At 43.9% G+C, this 21,142-nt stretch overlaps 1 protein-coding gene across 1 annotated transcript in view; it reads right to left on the bottom strand.

Annotated features, from left to right (window-relative positions):
* Nucleotides 1-21,142, bottom strand: part of obscna (obscurin, cytoskeletal calmodulin and titin-interacting RhoGEF a) — a 91,751-nt gene that overhangs the window by 12,472 nt on the left and 58,137 nt on the right. The window contains exons 57-77 of the mRNA XM_062998720.1: nucleotides 19,934-20,041; nucleotides 18,875-19,039; nucleotides 18,606-18,764; nucleotides 17,696-17,873; nucleotides 16,425-16,538; nucleotides 16,184-16,351; nucleotides 15,377-15,479; nucleotides 14,330-14,459; nucleotides 13,902-14,007; nucleotides 8,834-8,912; nucleotides 7,438-7,583; nucleotides 7,194-7,306; nucleotides 6,433-6,435; nucleotides 5,942-6,110; nucleotides 5,516-5,627; nucleotides 4,463-4,663; nucleotides 4,300-4,360; nucleotides 4,131-4,208; nucleotides 1,511-1,683; nucleotides 915-941; nucleotides 637-789 (exon numbers count right to left, since the gene is read on the bottom strand). Coding sequence (XP_062854790.1) covers nucleotides 637-789; nucleotides 915-941; nucleotides 1,511-1,683; nucleotides 4,131-4,208; nucleotides 4,300-4,360; nucleotides 4,463-4,663; nucleotides 5,516-5,627; nucleotides 5,942-6,110; nucleotides 6,433-6,435; nucleotides 7,194-7,306; nucleotides 7,438-7,583; nucleotides 8,834-8,912; nucleotides 13,902-14,007; nucleotides 14,330-14,459; nucleotides 15,377-15,479; nucleotides 16,184-16,351; nucleotides 16,425-16,538; nucleotides 17,696-17,873; nucleotides 18,606-18,764; nucleotides 18,875-19,039; nucleotides 19,934-20,041 — 2,546 coding nt within the window. The remainder of the gene's footprint in view (nucleotides 1-636; nucleotides 790-914; nucleotides 942-1,510; nucleotides 1,684-4,130; nucleotides 4,209-4,299; nucleotides 4,361-4,462; nucleotides 4,664-5,515; nucleotides 5,628-5,941; nucleotides 6,111-6,432; nucleotides 6,436-7,193; nucleotides 7,307-7,437; nucleotides 7,584-8,833; nucleotides 8,913-13,901; nucleotides 14,008-14,329; nucleotides 14,460-15,376; nucleotides 15,480-16,183; nucleotides 16,352-16,424; nucleotides 16,539-17,695; nucleotides 17,874-18,605; nucleotides 18,765-18,874; nucleotides 19,040-19,933; nucleotides 20,042-21,142) is intronic.

Genomic DNA, 21,142 nt, shown 5'->3' with positions numbered 1-21,142 from the left:
ATGGTGGTGGGACTAGAACCAGTAACCTTCAGAGTGGCTAGTCAAGTATTTATACATCTAGGCTACCACTGCTTTTCTCTAGGTGGCACCCAAGTAGAAGACTGCCACTGTTCCGCTAGATGCCGTGTGTGTGTGTGTGTGTGTGTGTGTGTGTGTGCGTGTGTGTGTGTGTGTGTGTGTGTGTGTGTGTGAGAGTGTGTTTTTGCCCTGTGATGGATTGGCCACCTTCGCCCAGTGAACTGCACCCACAGTGACCCTGACCAGGATAAAGTGGTGGTGTTCACAGACAGTGAATGAATGAATAATTAGTGTACTACACAGGCAGGTAAACTGATAATTAAAATGATTAGTTCAGGTGACGCAGTGGTCTATTAAGCTGGCCCACCCCAGAGATCTGGGTTCAAATCTCTATCAGTGGTCGATATACAGCCATGATTGGCTATGTCTGGGGGTTTGGAACAGGGTACAGGGTATTCCTGCCATGTACCGTGAGTTTCTCAGTAGAACCGGACCCGCTGTGACTCTTACCAGGGTAAATACAGTTGAGGAAACAAAATAATTATTAGTTTATATTTCTAAATGAGTCCTACAGGCTTACACCCACATGCACAAGCACACACATGTACTGAATCTCACTCAGGTTCAGGCTGTAAGACTCTGTGGAGGAAATCCTGCGCCTGTTCACTCCTGCTGGTGATTTCTGGCATGTCCCAGTACAGAACTCCTTCTGCCACCTTCACCAACGTGGCACGGTCGTTCTCCCCAAAGAACGGGCAGTGCCCCATCAAACTGATCAAATAAAAGCACAAAGAAATCAGTTCATGATTTACTCTCAATGAACCTCCAAATGTACACAAACAGTCAGTGAAGGAATATTTAGTCTCTCCGGTGCGTAATTGCATAAAAAGTCTTACCATAAATAAGCGACAACACCAACAGACCTAAAAATTGAGATAAAAAGAACATAAAATGCAGTCAGAAGCTTTTTCTTCGTTACTACTCGGCTACAAACCAGTACATGGACACCTGACCATGAGCTAACTGAACATCTAACTGAACAAAAACCATGAGCAGCTGTAAAAAAAATATTAACTGAATAATTAGGAAGGGTGTCCACATACTTTAACTCATACAGTGTATATTTAAGGAGTCAAATAAAATGAACATAAACCCCTGGCTACAAAAATATTTGCAACGCGGGGCAAAACCAGTTGCCATCATTCGACTAAACCATTATGGACACACACACACACACACACACACACAGACTGCGATACACTACCACAGATTTTACATTCTCTGTTATTATTGAGTCTTGGCCGCCCAACTACCCGTCTGCGGGTCCTCTCTTGTCCCTTCTTGGACTATCATGATATCATAGATTTTATACCAGCATTTTCCAACCAGCTAAGAAGCTCCGCTGTCCCCAAACTTTTGGACACAACTGTATGTCAAAATCTGCTCCTCTAACCAAGCATGTAACTAATCAAGGGAAACTAAATTGACGTACCATATATCAGTCTTTGTTGTTACAGGTTCCTGGTGAACAATTTCAGGGGCCACAAATTCAGGGGTCCCAAAGACACTGTACTGGTGCCTGGAGGGGTCAATCTCCTGGGATAAGCCAAAGTCACAGATCTTCAGCCCCTCTCTGTCAGGAGAGACCATCAGGATGTTGTCTGTCTGCAGGAGAAAGAGAAAACATAGTACAGCTCAGTGGTTCTGTACGAGACGCCCAGAAAAGTGTCCTGAGATCAGCAAATAATCAACGAGAGCAGGAGATTCATCATGACCTGAAATAACTATGGTTAGGATTTAGGGTTGAATAAGGACTAGGATTGGGTTATGGTTAAGGGTTAGGGTTGGGTTTGGGTACATTTAGGGTTTAAGATTTAGGGTTAAGGTCAAGTGATAGAGTTGGGTTTCGGTTTCGATTAGGTTTTAGTGTTTGGTTTAGGGTTATGGTTAGGAAATAAGGTTGGGTGTAGGGTCAATGAGGGTTGTGTTTGGGGTTAAGGTTAGGTAATAGGGTTGGGTTTAAGGTCAATGTTAGGGTTAGGTTTGGGGTTAAGGTTAGGTAATAGGGTTGTGATTTGTGTTAAGGTTAGGTTTAGAGGTTAAAGTGAGGTGATAGGGTTGGGGTTAGGGTTAAGGTTAGGGTTAGGTTTAGAGATTAAGGTGAGGTGATAAGGTTGGGGTTAGGGTTAAGGTTAGGGTTAGGTTTAGAGGTGAGGTGATAGGGTTGAAAATAGGGTTAAGATTAGGGTTAGGGGTTAGAGATAGGGGTTAGGAGATAGGGTTGGGTTTAGGATTAAGGTTAGGGTTAGCGGTTAAGGTGAGGTGATAGGATTGAAGTTAGGGTTAAGATTAGGGTTAGGTTTAGGGGACTTTGAAGTTGTTCAGATCGCTGTACAGTTCACACTACACGACTGGATCTCTTGTAATCGGGAGTCTTTCAAGTCGGTGTGGTTTTCACACTACACGAATGATCGGTGATAGGGGGTTTTACACTACACCATCTATCACTGACTGGAATCTCAGACGAGTCTGTCTGGTCTCCCAAACTACATTTTGTCACAAAAAACACACACGAGAAGTGACGAGGGGAGTAATGATACCACGTCCAAAAACACACGTCAACAGGAAATGAGCGATCAGAGCTGTGCAGCGTAAAAGCAAGTGGAAAATCTGAATCTGAGTACAAGCGTCGATTTGGCTACACGATCAGCGGGTTTCAAGCCCCAAGCAAACGTCAAGTTGCCTCTGAGCTGGCACATCTAGCGATGACCTGTCGGCGAGCGAAAATCTGGGCAAAAATCATGTAGTGTGAACTAGGCATTAGCTGATAGGGTTGGGGTTAACGTTAAGATTAGGGTTAGATTTAGAGGTTAAGGTTAAGTTATAGGGTTGGGGTTAACATTAAGATTAAAGTTAGATTTAGAGGTTAAGTTATAGGGTTGGGGTTAAGATGACGGTTAGGTTTGGAGGGTAAGGTGAAGTGATAGGGTTGGTTTTAGGGTTAAGGTTAGGGTTAGGTTTGGGATTAAGGTTAGAGAATAGGTTTAGGGGTTAGGGGATTGGGTTTAGAATTATGGTTAGGGGTTAGGGTTGAGTTTGGTGGTTAAGGGCAAGAGATAGGGTTGGGTTTAGGATTAAGATTTGAGGTTGGGGTTGAGTTCGGTGTTAGGTTTAGGGGTTAGGGGATGGGGCTTGGTTTAGGATTAAAGTTAGGGGTTAGGGTTGAGTTTGGAGTTAGGTTTAGGGGTAGGGAATAGGGTTGGGTTTAGGATTAAAGTTAGGGGTTAGGGTTGAGTTTGGAGTTAAGGTTAGAGGTTAGGGTTAGGAAATAGGGCTTGGTTTAGGATTAAGGTTAGGTGTTAGGGTTGAGTTTGGGATTAGGTTTAGGGTTTAGGGGATAGGGATAGTGTTGTGTTTGGGGTTAGGGGATAGGGTTAGGGTTGTGTTTGGGGTTAAGGTTAGGGGATAGGGTTAGGGTTGTGTTTGGGGTTAGGGTTAAGGCATAGAATTAGGGTTGTGTTTGGGGTTAGGGTTAGGTTAGGGGTCAGGGGATAGGGTTTGGTGTAGGGTTAAGGTTTGGGATTAGGTTTTTGGATCTGAAATCTTTAAGGTTGCACTGGACCACATGGGGGAGCTGTAGACCAGCACCAGATATATGTGCGGTTGGTGATGACTTCTTTACACCAACCAGCGATGGATTCTTACAGAGAACCAGATCACTTATGGAGATCTCTGCAGGGTTTGTTTCCACTGACTTTGGAAAGCTTTTGGGTTGTAGCTCTCTGGTGGATGGAGTAGCTGAGATGGTTGAGATGGTTACACGAGCCTGGTCTGCTTCCTAACTTCCCTGATGATCATGTTGCATGAAGTCTAATGGTACTGGTCCCATAATCCACTCAGCTATTTTTCCCTGTTCTTGGCTGGTCAGAGTCAAAGAGTCCAGCAATATTGCTCCCAAACTCTTACTACATTTCATGTTCGCGTCCCACTTTCGGCTGCTCACTGGTTTAATTTTCTAAGTTTCTGTTCATGGTTTTTCTCAAGCTATTTGGTTTCTCTAAGTTTCTTGTGTCTGTTAGTTACAGCAGCATCAGATTCACACCTTCACTTACATTAATATCCAGATGTAGGATGTTCATGCTGTGAACGTATCCGATTCCCTCCAGAATCTGATGAATGTACATCTCAACCTGATGAGAAAGTAGAAAGTAACCACCACATTTACCAGAAAAGAAAAGCATGGCAGGAATGTCGGGATGTATTTGAGTACACGTGTGTTACCTCTCTCTCGGTGACCGAACCTCTCTGTAACAGATGTTCCAATAACCCCTGCGATGAGCATCTGTAAAGAGTAACATGCATGTTGTAAAATCAGGCGTGGTGCACCTGTCTGGGGATGTAATCATAATAACGAGGTGAGAGGATGGTTTCATCACAGACGTACATTTCAGTGATGAGGACGAGCGTACGGCGGGTGTTGAAGAAGTCGAGCAGACAGGCCAGTCTGCGGTGAGCCAGTCGGGACAGCAGGTCGCGTTCCTGGAAGGCTCGGGTACGAGTGCTGGCCCTCAGTGGGATGAACTTGGCAGCAAAGGCCTCACTGCTCGCCCGGTGAGTGACTCTCTTCACCACCCCAAACGTGCCCCTATAAATAAAAGGTAAATAAATTAACAATATACAGTATTTATGCACACCAGTTTTCTACTGTACATTTTATCAGCTCCACTTACCATATAGAAGCACTTTGTAGTTCAACAATTACTGACTGTAGTCCATCTGTTTCTCTACATGCTTTGTTAGACCCCTTTCACCCCCACAGGACCCCCACAGAGCAGGTATTAATTAGGTGGTGGATCATTCTCAGCACTGCAGTGACACTGACATGGTGGTGGTGTGTTAGTGTGTGTTGTGCTGGTATGACTGGATCAGACACAGCAGCGCTGCTGGAGGTTTTAAATACCGTGTCCACTCGCTGTCCACTCTATTAGACCTCCTACCTAGTTGGTTCACCTTGTAGATGTAAAGTCAGAGACGGTCGCTCATCTATTGCAGCTGTTTGAGTCGCTCATCTTCTAGACCTTCATCAGTGGTCACAGGATGCTGCCCACGGGGCGCTGTTGGCTGGATATTTTTGGTTGGTGGACTATTCTCAGTCCAGCAGTGACAGTGAGGTGTTTAAAAACTCCAGCAGCGCTGCTGTGTCTGATCCAGTCATACCAGCACAACACACACTAACACACCACCACCACGTCAGTGTCACTGCAGTGCTGAGAATCATCCACCACCTAAATAATACCTGCTCTGTGGTGGTCCTGTGGGGGTCCTGACCATTGAAGAACAGCATGAAAGGGGGCTAACTGGACTACAGTCAGTAATTGTAGAACTACAAAGTGCTTCTATATGGTAAGTGGAGCTGATAAAATGGACAGTGAGTGTAGAAACAAGGAGGTGGTTTTAATGTTATGCCTGATCGGTGTAAATCTCAGTTGATACACACCTCCTGATCTCCTCATGGACGTCATAAACAGCGTGGAGTTTCCTTCTTCTCCCCACCTCCAGCTCTCTTTCCTCTTCCTCCTCCTCCTCATCCTCCTCAAATTCCTCTTGTCCTGAAACAGAAGTGTGTCCAAATGAACTAATAATAATAATAATAATAATAACACCCCACCCATCATCATCATCCTTTATATAGCATATCTTATACATAAGCCCAACAGAATTTCTGGCCATTTAGTCAAAAGGTTACTCTTGAGGTCAGGCACCAGATTGGATGAGAAGATCAAAGCAAAGGTGTTCAGAGGAGTTTGGACAGAACCCCAAATGTACCAAACCATGTTGTTATGAAGCCTCACCAGTCCCTCTGTACCTGATGAAATGGGTGCATTTAGATCCAAACATGTCTTGTTCTTCTGTGACAGTTTACCTGTATCAATGCTGAGGTGGGCGTGGCAGGAGGCCCGGCCTAAGCTGTTTGTGGCCGTACAGGTGTAGGTGCCACAATCATTGACGTCGACACTCAGCAGTGTGAGGGAACATCGAGCGCCGCTCTGACAAATCTCAGCGTGTTCACCAAAATGAAGTTCAACGCTGTCCTGCAGTAACGGAGACAACAAGCAGTACAGACGTAAAACGTCATCAAAGTGTGAATATGAGCTGAATCAGATCCAGTGTTCCAGCTCCACATGTATCTGTGTTTATCTGGATTTTCCTCCCTGTTTCACTTTTAAACTTGTGTTACAGCTCCAGCTTCTGAGAAATGGTGAGAATCAGAATCAGCTTCTTCTAGAGTCTAAAACGCTTCTGGTTGAAAATAAAGCTTAACGTGGTTTAATGTAGTAAAAGAAGGAGACAGGAGCACTAAACTTCTCTTCATTATTACTGCTCATAAGTTCCTCCACTAATCACATTCCTCACTCGCTGTTTTACTACAGTAAGTCACGTTAAGCTTGTTTGTACAACCTGAGCCACTATTGCCACACGTCATATCAAACAGTTCATCTCATTGGAGGAGCTTTGAAAAGATTGAACTTGTGAGCACTTGTGGGTTAGGATGCTTTACTGCTGCACCCCCTGAGTGCCCATATCTACCTAATTTCAAGAATGCTGATGGAAGCTAAAGTTTAGACTCAAATTTGTAAACTTTACTACTAGACACACTAGTCAATTTCTTAACCCTATAACGCCAAGCGTATCATATTTGATACATGAGTTTTAGAGAGCTCTACATTATCAGTAGGTGTATTGTTTTCCTGAAAATCCTGATGTATACAATTAGATACATGTCTTTTGCTACCTGCGGATTATTTATGTATTGCATGCACCAGAGGACCTTTTAATGAGCCACACAAAATGACTATCATTGATCAGTGACCCAGCTGTCGTTTTACATGGATGTTTTTACCAATTTTGTGAAATATAGGGTAAAGAAAACACCTGATCCTTCATTAGGAATAATTAGTGAATTAATGCACACACTGGGTCTGTGTGAAAACCTCGCTCTCTCTCTACACAGACGCATCTTACGTCATCCTACACTCTCGAGAAGAGGGCGTGTCTAAATCCTTAGATCCCTTAAAATGCTCCTACTGAGTCACCTTAATTCAGAGTGATAATCTGACTGAATGACGAGGGAGCGTCAGACGCTCTGAAGCCAATCCCAGCATTCAGTGCGTTACCTTGTACCACCTGACCTCAGGGACGGGCTGACCAGTGATGACCGCTGAGAAAGTTGCAGGCTGTCCTGGTCGTACACACAGATCCTCCATCTCCACCTGCACCGCTGGAGGATCTGGAGAGACACGATCAAATTCAGTGATCTACTGGATCCATCACAGGTGAAGCTGCATCAGCTCTGTGACTTCACTCATGGACGAATGATATCACAGATATGACCAGATTAAAACCTGTGTACGTGTTCACCTGTGTACTCGTCCTCCTCGGCTTCTGACACAAATATCTCCTCGCTCTCCCCCTCCGGGAGGTCCTCCTGTTTCTCATCCACTTCCTGTTTGTCATGCTTCTTCACTTCCTGTGAAGCCTGAATCTCACTGGTGTTACCTGCAGATCTGCAAAGATACAGAAGCCTCAGAGTGGACGTGGGCTGTTGATAACAGGGCTGGACGACATGATCATTCATACAACAGGAAGTTGTGAGCGTGCAATCTGCAAAAATCTAAAAAGCCGCTCACCACTGGCTGCTAAATAATGCTAACTGTGAGGTAACAGTAAGGACTAATATTTGTTTTCTCACTTTAGAAAGTCAAGATAATGTTGTTGATGATTTTTTATTATTATTATTATTATTACTGTCATTATTATTATTTTTATTATTATTATTATTATTATTATTATTACTATTATATTTATTATTATTACTATTATTACTATTATTATTATTATTATTATTATTATTATAATTGCTATTACTATTACTATTACTATTACTATTACTATTATTATTGCTATTATTATTATTATTATTATTATTATTATTATTACTATTATTATTATTATTACTATATTTATTATTATTATTATTACTTTTATTATTATTACTACTACTATTATTATTATTATTATTATTGAGATTATTGATATTATTATTATTATTATTATTATTACTATATTAATATTATTATTATTATTATTATTATTATCATTATCATTATTAATATTATTATTATTATTACTATTATTATTGATATTATTCTTCTTATTATTATTATTACTATTATTAAGATTATTTATATAGTTTTTTATGATTGCTATTTTCAAATTTTTACCACCGCTTTATCCTGGTCATGGTTGCAGTGGGTCTGGTTTTCTTGGAATCACTAGACACACTAACTCAGTAACACTGGACAGGACACCAATTCATCGCGGCGCCTCAGCCAATCCTATCCCTCCCTCTTGGACACAGCCAGTCATGTCTGTATGTAAATGCCCGACCAGCCAATAGCACCACTGGGGATCCGAACCCTGGAGCAGTAGTGGGCCAGCAAACCTGCTCAAAATAATCTGATTTCACAGTGTAAAAAGGGAACTGTAAGAGATGCATATTACAAAGTGGGAGCAGCTGGTGGAGTGGGTGCCTTACAGCAACATCCTGGAGATGTGGGTTCGATCCCATCCTCCAGTACCTGACTGTGAGGAGAGTTATGTGCTCTCCTCGCGTCCTCTGGGATTTTCTTTAGAAACTCTGGTTTTTTACCTCCCAAATGCATCTTTGTCTGGTTCTAGAATGCTGCCCTGTATTTCTGAAATATTTGGAAATAAATGAATGATAAAGATACGAGATGTCTAAATGTGCACTCACGGTTCGGAGGGTCCAGGCTGAAAGAACATCTGGTAGAGGTTCTTCATTAAAGCGGTGGACCAACCATCTGATTCGGCATCTGTACCCAAAAAAGAGAGTCAGAATCTGATAATAGGAGCTATTATTTTCTTCTTCTTTTATTCTATTGTTGTTGGCTGGTTCCCACAGCTGATCGTTCTGGTCTTTATACCTGATTTGCTACAGTTTTTAGACTGGATGCTCTTCAGAAAGCAACTCTCCTTATTTTATCCGAGCTTGGGACCATCACGGAGAGCGCACTGACAAGCCCCCCCACCCCAGGCATAGCTAATCATGTCCGACTGGACAATAGCACCACTGAGATTCGAACCCCAGATCTCAGCAGTAGTGGGTTAGCGTAACATATCCTTGATTGTACAACAGGAAGCGATTGGTTGAAAACCGAACCGTGTTATTTTCGACATACCTGTATGACTCCACTTATCCCTGGTTGCTAAGCAAGAGTCCTTTTAGCTTCGACAAACCATTTAATCCCGAATAATCACTGAATTTATTTCCAGTTCAGTGTGCCATCGTCATGATCACGTGTCCGGTCGTCCACGATGTCTCTGTGCCCACTGTAGGTGCTTTTGACATTAGATAGGCATTAGCATGGGCACTTTGACTGGCACAGAAAGGGGTCTGTTCGAAAACCTGGTGATCTCTCTACACAGACACATTTTACGTCATCCTACACTCCTGAGAAGAGGGCGTGTCTAAATTCTTAGATAACTTAAAATGCTCCTACTGAGGCGCCTTAATCCTGAGTGATGATCTGACTGAATAATGAGGGAGCGTCCGACGCCTCCTCAGCGCTGAAGGCAATCCCAGCATTCAGTGCGGCACGACTTTCCTCACAAAAAATGACAAACGTGGCGGATGAATGAAAAGCGGAGCAACCAACAGAGTTTAATTTTTAATTTGTATAAAGGAGTAATTATACAAGTGTCGATATTTGTAAATTCGTGCTCGTCACACGACAGTTTCACCGTTTTCGGTAATGATTTCAGTGTCTTATTAGAATCCTCTCTACTGAGGCAGCTGATCAGGCAGGCATTAGGCAGCAAGGCAGCTCACTAGGTTTTCGAACAGACCCTAGATCTTCAGTTGGTCAGTACCAGACGTCACAGCCTTTATGTCTGGCATCGATAAGTCTTGGCTGCCCGACAATCTGTCCGCGAATGGTGGCTCGTCCATCGTCATACAATGGTGGGTCCATTCCATTTCGGAGATACAGCAGCCCAGTCGTCTGGTCAAAACGATTCAGTCCTGATCAAAGTCCCTCAGGTCTTAATGTTGATCAGATCTGGCTTGGGACACGTGGCAACCCTATCGCTAACATCTAGCAGCTCTTATACACAGCTAACAATAAACAACCATGTTAAATTTGCACAGTGAAACATGAACAGAAGGAAGAACATGGAACAGACCTGCTGGTCCAAACAGAGGAAAAAAGAAGCATGTTAGCCAGGCAAGCGCTAACCAAAGGTTTAACAGAGCGAGCTAGCGAGAGCAACAAACAGAAAGAGAGAGAGAAAGAGACGCTTCCATGCGGAGAGAATGGCCGTGTCTGGTTTTGGTGAGGACACTTACATGAAGATGGCTCTGATTGGGTCTTTAGTCTCCTGCTCTGGGACTAAACGAGGGGCTGGGATGGAGAGAATGGGGTTAAACAGAATGGATGAACAACATGGATGATCAACAGGTTTCCAAAAGCCACTGATGACCCGCTGAGGGTATGAGTGACTTTCCACAGTGAAGAAACACATGAGATTGGCAGTGGGATGGTTCGTACCGTACGTTTGTACCTGATGGGTCTGGTTTAGAGGCATGCTGGTATCTCATGCTACGTTCAAATGGGGTCGTGTTCATCATGTCAACAAGAAGATTTACTATAACCATGCTGGGTTCTTGGTATCGAGATGTTCAAATATTCAACATAGAACCTAAAATAAGTCATTGTGGCAGGCACTGTGCAAACTGCACATCAGATTAGTACCTGCTGTTTTCCATAACATCTACATATAATATTGCCGAACGACTTTCACTATACACCGATCAGCCATAACATTAAAACCACCTCCTTGTTTCTACACTCGCTGTCCATTTTATCAGCTCCACTTACCATATAGAAGCACTTTGTAGTTCTACAATTACTGACTGTAGTCCATCTGTTTCTCTAAATGCACCCTGTTCTTCAATGGTCAGGACCCCCACAGGACAACCACAGAGCAGGTATTATTTAGGTGGTGGATGATTCTCAGCACTGCAGTGACACTGACATGGTGGTGGTGTGTTAGTGTGTGTTGTGCTGGTATGAGTGGATCAGACACAGCAGCGCTGCTGGAGTTTTTAAACACCGTGTCCACTCACTGTCCACTCTATTAGACACTCCTACCTAGTTGGTCCACCTTGTAGATGTAAAGTCAGAGACTATCGCTCATCTATTGCTGCTGTTTGAGTCGGTCGTCTTCTAGACCTTCATCAGTGGTCACAGAACGCTGCCCACGGGGCGCTGTTGGCTGGATATATTTGGTTGGTGGACGATTCTCAGTCCAGCAGTGACAGTGAAGTGTTTAAAAACTCCAGCAGCACTGCTGTGACTGATCCACTCATACCAGCACAACACACACTAACACACCACCACCATGTCAGTGTCACTGCAGTGCTGAGAATGATCCACCACCTAAATAATACCTGCTCTGTGGTGGTCCTGTGGGGGTCCTGACCATTGAAGAACAGCATGAAAGGGGGTAACAAAGCATGTAGAGAAACAGATGGACTACAGTCAGTAATTGTAGAAATACAAAGTGCTTCTATATGGTAAGTGGAGCTGATAAAATGGACAGTGAGTGTAGAAACAAGGAGGTTATGGCTGATTGGTGTTTATTTAACTCTCCTCCTAGATGAATGGTCACACCATCTTCTCCCCATTATCTCCCTGGTTCTTTACATTGTTGTTTTTCTAAATGAATAAATAAATAAAAATGGAAGACTTGGATGGCCAGCATAAAAGAGAGTTCCTCTCTCTTCAATTCTAGTCTCATCATCTCTCTTCATTCACTACCGTTGAAGGTTTGACCTGCACTGGTAAATTCCAGATTGCCCAGGAACAGTTGTCTTTAACCACGGGAAGTGGAAATGTGTTGATGTGTTCAGCTTTTCATAATATAACCATATCTTTGGAATTTCCATTTGAACGCACCATCAGACTCAAGCGTAATACTGTACTCTACATAAGTGGTTCTTAACCGTTTTTTTCTCGGGCACTCTTTACACACTTTCAGCAAGAATGTCAAAGGTATTGTGTTCAAACAGACGCTTAATATTTTTATGTAGGCTTACTGGTGATTCTGTTGGTAAGAGGACAGATCCATTTTCAAAGACCCAGTGTGGACTATGGGTAGTTTATAATAGAGTTATAATAGATCTGCTGGATTATTAATAGTCTATCGATTTTCCTGTCTCATCTTTCGTAATTGTTTTTCCTCTTCTTAATAACATGTCAGGGGATCCCTCCCTCAGGGCTCCTCCCGGTTGAGAACCACTGCTCTACATACACTGATCAGCCATAACATTAAAACCACCTCCTTGTTTCTACACTCACTGTCCATTTTATCAGCTCCACTTACCATATAGAAGCACTTTGTAGTTCTACAATTACTGACTGTAGTCTATCTGTTTCTCTGCATGCTTTGTTACCCCCCTTTCACCCTGTTCTTCAATGGTCAGGACCGCCACAGGACCACCACAGAGCAGGTATTATTTAGGTGGTGGATCATTCTTAGCACTGCAGTGACACTGACATGGTGGTGGTGTGTTAGTGTGTGTTGTGCTGGTATGAGACACAGCAGCGCTGCTGGAGGTTATAAATACCTCACTGTCACTGCTGGACTGAGAATAGTCCACCAACCAAAAATATCCAGCCAACAGCGCCCCGTGGGCAGCGTCCTGTGACCACTGATGAAGGTCTAGAAGATGAGCGACTCAAACAGCAGCAATAGATGAGCGATCGTCTCTGACTTTACTAGATGGACCAACTAGGTAGGAGCGTCTAATAGAGTGGACAGTGAGTGGACACGGTATTTATGCCATGTCAGTGTCACTGCAGTGCTGAGAATGATCCACCACCTAAATAATACCTGCTCTGTGGGGGTCCTGACCATTGAAGAACAGGGTGAAAGCAGGTTAAAAAAGCATGTAGAGAAACAGATGGACTACAGTCAGTAATTGTAGAACTACAAAGTGCTTCTATATGGTAAGTGAGTGAGTACAGAAACCAGGAGGTGGTTTTAATGTTATGGCTGATCAGTGTATGACACTACTGAAACATTATGAGCAGTGAGGATGTATGTGAGAGTGTTTGAGGATGAAGAGATGGTTCTGAGGTGTTGAGTGATGGTTTGAAATGTGAGTGTTGAAGCTACAATCAAGGATTTGATATTAACCTGTGGTCACATATGGGGACATGCTTAACTTAGACCTGTTGTCCCCGTTAGTAGACACTTTTGTGTCAGAGATCGGTGATTGCAGCTTCAGCACAGATTGACATGTTTGCTGTTGTTTAATTGGACAGTGGTAGCCTAGTGGGTAGAGCTTTGGGCTATCAACCGGAAGATTGGCGGTTCAAATCCAGGCTCTGCTAAGCAGCCACTGTTGGGTCCTTGAGCAAGACCCTTAACCCTGTCTGCTCCAGGGGCGCCGTAAGGTGGCTGACCCTGCGCTCTGACCCCAGCTTCCAAACAAGCTGGGATATGCGAAGAGAGAATTTCATTGTACTGTACACCTGTATATGTATATGTGACAAATAAAGTATATCTATCTATCTTGTGGCCTCGTAAGGTGTTACGAGCCGTGTGAGGTGTTAAAACAAAAAAATGGTGAGACTCCTGAAGAGATCTGATGGATGAGGAGATACAGATGAGGTACAGATGAAGTGAAACCAGGAAATGATAGTGGTGTGTGATATGTCATCATGAGAACGTGGCGTGTTGAATTTCCTGCTTGGAAATGAAGCGTGTTTACCTGGACTTATGCGAAACCCTCCTACCTGGAGCTGAGGAGACCTGAGGCTGCTCTCTGGGAACGTCTCTCACCGGGGATGGAGCAGAACTTAACTGTGCTTTGCACTTCGCGCTGCCCATTTGATTCAGGAGCTGAAGGAGAGACGAGATGGATAGGTACAGGTACAGGTACAGGTACAGGTACAGCGAGTCAGATACACAACATTCACTGTAGATGATCATTTCATTCATGATTTTAGTCAGAAATTGTGTGTGGATGTAAATCACAGTAACACACAATCTCAAGTGTCTTATTAATTTTTTACAATAAAAAACATCCATTAAGCTCCTCTTCTTAATATGGGTAAAGGTTTGGTAAAGTAACATACAAGTAAAATAGGATACAGTCATAGAGAGTGATTAGCCCATTTGTTACACAGTGTAATATAAATATAAATAATTATCATCGGCGTACCTCACACTCGTATTGGCCGACGTCAGTTTCCTCTGTCGTCTTTATAACCAGTCTGAGGACTCCAGTCTGCTCATCACTCTTAATCTTGTATTTCTCGTCATTCACCAACGGTTTGCCGTCCTTAAACCACCTAAAAAAATCATCAAATTCCAAAAGAGTTGGGACCATAGAACAAATGTGCACTATTTGCAGCCATTTGCAAATAACTTTGACCTGTGTTTAATAAACAACAACACAGCCAAACCCTCTTTCCTAGTTCTTATTTCTGCTCTTTCTCTTTTTTATCCACTTTCTCTGTTGCGGCTGTTTATTGATTTTGCAAAAAACAAAGGACATGAATTACAAACAGTAATCAAAGAGTAACTGTAAAATACAGAACAAATAATATATAATTAAAATAAAAGGATACAATAAAATACAGCGCTTTTTACTTACTACTGTGTAACATGCATAAAATCAAAAACTGACTATTTACCCCAACCCAGCCCAAATCAATTATCAAATCATCACGATGCCCATGTCTGCTTCTCCCCTCGCTAATAACCCTGAGACCCCACACACTTACAAAAAGAAAAAAAACAGTAAGAATTAACCACACATACATAGACGTTCACATTCCCCGATACCTGACAAAAACAAAGGTACTTTTTTTTTGTTATTTTGGCCATCAGTTTTATTTTTCTGCCCTCGTTTTTGTTCTGAGCTTCGGTTTTGTTCTAGTTTGGTTGAGCACCCAGCAAATTGGGTTCATTTTCGATTCTTGAAGGTGCGAGGCTACACCGAACACTTCAGTCCACCCCATTACGATCAGAGCCATGTGAGGAATCAGGTGAGAAATTTGGCTAGAACAGCTATAGGGACCGGAACTGTGGGAACTTCTAAATACATGAGCAACTGGATGGAAAAAATACTACTTAATATTATATAAAAGAGAATTGACATGCCACTGCATTTTACCCAGTGTCTCTAATGTTTTGGAATCCGACTGTAAATAATAAAGGGAATAAAAGGAACTGAAGAAGCAGGTACTGGTGGAACTATGTTTACCTGACGGTGGGAAGAGGAACACATCCTGTTGAACAGCAGAACTGAACATCCTGTCCTTTCAGCAGCTGAGTATTCTGTAGTCTTGCTTTAAAACTAGGAGGCACTGCGAAACACAAAAGCATCACATTTCACCAAATATTTCTTTTAATTAAATGACCCACCTTCACCAGACCCCTAAAATAAAGTAGCTTGACTGTATTTTCCCTGCTAGCCTCGACAGATCGCATCAATCGCACCTATAGAGCTCAGTGAGAAGGCAGACGTCTCTTGGGATGCATCCCAAATCGCTACCTGATGCCTCCTCGACTCAGAAAAGTTGCTAATAACTAAATACGGGCTTCACGGTGGCTGCAATTGCGACCTCTGCTGGCTGGTTGAGGGTACTGCAAAGACACGGTGAATAATAGGGAGCAGTGCGTGACTCTCCATACAAGATACTGATCCCTGTGTGGACCCGCATCATGCAGGTGAAAAGAAGCGGTTGGCTACTGCACACGTGTCAGCATGTGTCAGCTAAGGGCTGGGGAGATACAACTGGGGAATTGGATACGTCGAGGAAAAATGCATAAACAGGCTTGGTGGATAGCACTGCTGCCTCACAGCTAACAGGTCCTGGGTTCGATTCCCAGGTGGCGTGGTCAGGGTCATTTCTGTGTGGGTTTCCCCCGGGTGTTCCGGTTTCCTCCCACAGTACAAAGACGTGCACTCAGGTTGTGTGTGTTCTGTGATGAACTGGCAACCTGTCCAGAGTGTTTCCTACCATCTGCCCAGTGACTGGCACCCAGCACGACTAAAAGCAAATCTTACCATCTACTGTGATCCCGGCCAGGCTGCTAGCGCTCCCCGCGGGATTAGCTGTGTAACACATGTATTGACCCGCCTGGACCACAGACACCGAGGTCAGAACCAGACTGCAGGCACCAGAGTTTCCCTCCGTGATGATGCAGCGCTGGTCATCGCTCACAGCCACGCCATCTGAAAAACCACACCGTGATGCCAGGCTTGCTCGTTCTAATAGTTATTACCTGAAAATCTTCAAAGCGTTTACCTTTGTACCAGGTGACCACAGGTTTGGGGGTTCCTGAGACCCTGCAGGCCAGTTTGACGGTCTGTCCAAGTTTAGCTGCCGAGTCAGTGAGCATCACCTCGAAGCACGGTGGACCTAACAACACCAAACCACACCAAAACATTTCATTACATTACATAACATTAAAACCACCTCCTTGTTTCTACACTCACTGTCCATTTTATCAGCTCCACTTACCATATAGAAGCATTTTGTAGTTCTACAATTACTGACTGTAGTCCATCTGTTTCTCTGCATGCTTTGTTACCCCCTTTCACCCTGTTCTTCAATGGTCAGGACCCCCACAGGACCACCACAGAGCAGGTATTATTTAGGTGGTGGATCATTCTCAGCACTGCCGTGACACTGACGTGGTGGTGGTGTGTTAGTGTGTGTTGTGCTGGTATGAGCGCATTTTTAAACACCTCACTGTCACTGCTGGACTGAGAATAGTCCACCAACCAAAAATATCCAGCCAACAGCGCCCCATGGGCAGCCTCCTGTGACCACTGATGAAGGTCTAGAAGATGACCGACTCAAACAGCAGCAATAGATGAGCGATCGTCTCTGACTTTACATCTACAAGGTGGACCGACTAGGTAGGAGTGTCTAATAGAGTGGACAGTGAGTGGACACTGTGTTTAAAAACTCCAGCAGCGCTGCTGTGTCTGATCCACTCATACCAGCACAACACACACTAACACACCACCACCATGTCAGTGTCACTGCAGTGCTGAGAATCATCCACCACCTAAATAATACTTGCTCTGTGGTGGTCCTGTGGGGGTCCTGACCATTGAAGAACAGGGTGAAAGGGGGTAACAAAGCATGCAGAGAAACAGATGGACTACAGTCAGTAATTGTAGCTGCAAATTGAACTACAAAGTGCTTCTTTATGGTAAGTGGAGCTGATAAAATGGACAGTGAGTGTAGAAACAAGGAGGTGATTTTAATGTTATGGCTGATCGGTGTATTTGTTCGAGGAAAGATGACGATGTGTGGTGGTACATCTCAGCTGTGCTATCAGCCACCCAGGCATCCACACAGACTTGATTGATGTTTGAAGGAGGATTATGGTGGCTGAAGCCCTGCAATGGATTGGTGTCCCATCCTGGACTAGTAATCCAAATGTCGCTGGTTGAAGCCCCACCACTGCCTGGTTGGCACTGTTGGGCCCTTGAGCAAGACCCCTAACCTGTAATAGCTTAGACTATATACTGTCACAGTACTGCTAAATGTAAATGTAAACTCACTCCACGATGGAAGCTTGCTGCGCTGCTGAAGCTCCCGGAGATCTTTCAGCCAGGACAGGCGGGTCAGTAGCGAGTGGGTCTGGAGCGTGACCTTTCTGATGGTACCTCTGTGCTCATGCCACAGAACCCAGGATCTGTCGTCTCCTTCCACCTTGTCCTTCAGATTAACATCGCTCAGCTGCAGGAAAAAAATAAGACCACAGATCACAGATGAATTAGAATTCAGAATGAAGCTGTAAAAACTGTGAGTAGAGTCCATCGTTTAATGGCACAGTGAGAGCGAGAGTTTGGTGATGAAGATGCAGATGATTGACATGTCGGAACACACTCCCTGTTCCCCCCCAAAAAACACCCTCCCCACTCAAACACACTCCCTGTTCCCCCCAATAAAACACCCTTCTCGTTCCCTAGACCAAAAAAACACTCCCCACTCAAACACCCCTTCCATTCCCCAGATAAAAAAAACCCCACCCACTCAAACACACTCCCTGTTCCCCAAAAAACCCTTTCCTCTTTAACACCCTCCTGTTCCCCAGATCAAAAAAACACCCTACCCACTCAAACACCCTACTCGTTCCCCAGACCAAACCCCCCCTCCCCGCTCGAACACAGAGCAAAAAAAACACCCTCCCCACTCGAACACCCTTCCCATTCCCCAGACCAATAAAACTCCCTCCCCACTCCCTGTTCCCCTAAAAAACCACCCTTCCCACGCAAACACCTTCCTCGTTCCCCAGACCAAAAAACACCCTACCACTCGAACACCCTCCATGTTCCCCAGACCAATAAAACACCCTCCATTTTTAAACACCCTCCTGATTCCCCAGACCAAAAAAAAACCCCTCCTGATTCCCCAGACCTGCCGTGGTAGCTTTTAACAGTAACACACACCAAGACCGTGCAGTTGTACCTTCATCTTACTCCTGAACACGTAGAATATGGAATGGGTGCTCAGGTCACGTTTCAGCTTGCAGAAGACGATACAGTCCTTGAACAGGAAGACTTGGCGATGGTGACCTCTCAGTGAGATCTTGGTGCCGGGTGCTTCCTCCCACACAGTGAAGGAACCCTGAGAGGAACAGAACCAACAAACCAGGATTCACAGAAACATCCAGCACCGAGGCGTGTGGTTCGATACTTTCAACACAATCAAGTCCAAACACGCGGCCGATCGTCTACCTGTCGGACCGGCTCTCCGAGCCCTTTGAGGGGTGCTGGGTAGTCCTCGATCAGGGACACGTGCTGCAGATTCTCGGCACGCCAGGGCAAGCTGGACACCACGGAAAAAGCGTCTTCCAAGAGGCAGCAGCTCTGACCACTTCTTGCTTTATTTCTGATCAGTTCCTGTGAATGAAAAATAAAAGCAATTTTCATCAATGGTAACACATGACTAGGATTCACTAATATCAAAAACCACGCCCATTATAATCAGCATGTTCAAAAAATGTGTTAGTGACTGGTACACCAGACTGGTTGTGGTGGGTAAATCAGTTTCTATACATCATGTTTACAAGATAAAGACACAGCAAGCTGCCGTATTACAGTATTGAACCTGGGTGAGGATTACAGTAGCATGCCCACCAGCCATGCCATTATGGGGCAGATGAAGCAGCTTTGTTGGTCACGTCTCCACTGGGCCGCTGCCTTATTACCAGCTTTTCTAATGACTCTGAGACACTGAGCTTGTCTCTGTTCAGTTCTTTTTCTCGTCAGCTCTTCTGTTGGCGTTCTCGAGATCTTTTTTCCTAGGAAGCTGGTTGCTCCGAATGTTAGCTACCTACAGCATGGTCAGGTCGAGGCGGAATGCCTGCCAGATGGCTGGCACTTGCTCTTTTTTCTAAAGCTTGGGTTATCACTCACTGGTGGATTGAGTAGCTGGCACTGGTGGCAACTCGGTTCTTTTTTGTTTCATTTATCTACTCCTTTCTGCTTCTCTAACAATTACACCCGGTTCTTTCTTTCCTTCTAGGTGAGTGTGGGGTGATCTGCTGTACACTTGACACCTCCACTGTGAGGCGTACTCCACCCCTTCACAAATACGCTGGCTCACCACAACCGAGACCAAAGTCCCAAAGTCACTTGGCCAACATGGGTGTCGATCCACCAGCAGAGGTCGCCACCAGCAGAGTTCACTAGGAAATTGAGTATATCCCAACTGGGACAGTGCAGAAGAGGAAAACAAAATAATTTTATGAGGTTTAAATGGAAGAGTGAATGGAAGAGTCTTGACAGTGATACCTTGAACAGGTTCTTGTAGGTCTGAATCCTCTCCAGCGGTCTCTGCAGGTACGTTCCGACACTAAAGACTCGAACATCCAGATGTGCAAAAGCTGTGTTGGCGTATTGCTGAAAAACAAAATGTTCATTAATTCCACTTCCAAATTCCACAGAAGTAAAGGAACTACCTGTGTATAAGTGTATTTAGATGGTATTTGGGTGGTACAGTGCTAGATTATGCTAGATCACTAGCTCTGGGATCCAGGGTTCAAATCCACCGCTTTGTCCTGGTCAGGGTTGAGGTGGGTCTGGTTTTCTTTGGAATCACTCCGTCCAATGCATAACAAACCTAACAAGATGCCAATCCACTGCAATGCCTCAGCCACCTCCCCTCTAACATAGCCAGTCATGTCTGTAGCACCGCCGGGGATACGCACTGTGGATCCCAGGAGTGGTGGGCTAGCCAACTGATCACCCCCTTGTTCGGCACCATTCATATGAATGGTTAATGGAAGCTCAGTGGTTAAGGTACGGACTAGTAGTAGGTAATCAGAAGGTTGCTGGTTCAAACCCCACCACCACCAAGTTGCCACTGTTGAACAAGTTGCCACTGTTCAGGCACCTGAACAAGGCCCCTAACCCTAAATTGCTCAAATCGTGTTCAGTCATGATTGTAAGTCGCTTTGGATAAAAGTGTCTGCTAAATGCCGCCTTTGGGATGGCTGCATACAAGATTTTGAAGTGTGTCTGTAGGAACTGTGCCCATTTAGACAAAATGTCAAGCACTGATGTTCCAATTCATCTCAAAATTGTCCAGTCAGGATGGGCTAATTGCTCTGTGCGGGCCTTCCTGAAACTGTTGCCACCAAGTTGGAAACCTCAAATCTCAATAATAAAAAGGGGCGTCCTTATTCTTCTGATGTATTTTACTTATTAAATAGGACAAGCTTGTTTTAAACCTGATTAAATCATCTCATGCCCCAAAAGCTTCACTCAGGTAAAACCTGGCAACCTTAAAGGTGTCAACAACACATGGAGAATGCTCTTTACCTAAAGGGTTTGCAGATGGATATCGCAAGACTGGGGGCAAAAATTATGTATAATAATAATAACAATTAAAAAAATTATAATAAAAAAAATTATAATAAAAGTAATAATAAAAATTATGTATTATATTATTATTATTATTTATTATTATTATATAATATTTATTATTATTATTATTATTAA

The sequence above is a fragment of the Trichomycterus rosablanca genome, chromosome 7 (genome assembly GCF_030014385.1).
Source record: "Trichomycterus rosablanca isolate fTriRos1 chromosome 7, fTriRos1.hap1, whole genome shotgun sequence".
Lineage (NCBI taxonomy): Eukaryota > Metazoa > Chordata > Actinopteri > Siluriformes > Trichomycteridae > Trichomycterus > Trichomycterus rosablanca.
This window is presented reverse-complemented; position numbering and strand designations above follow the sequence as displayed.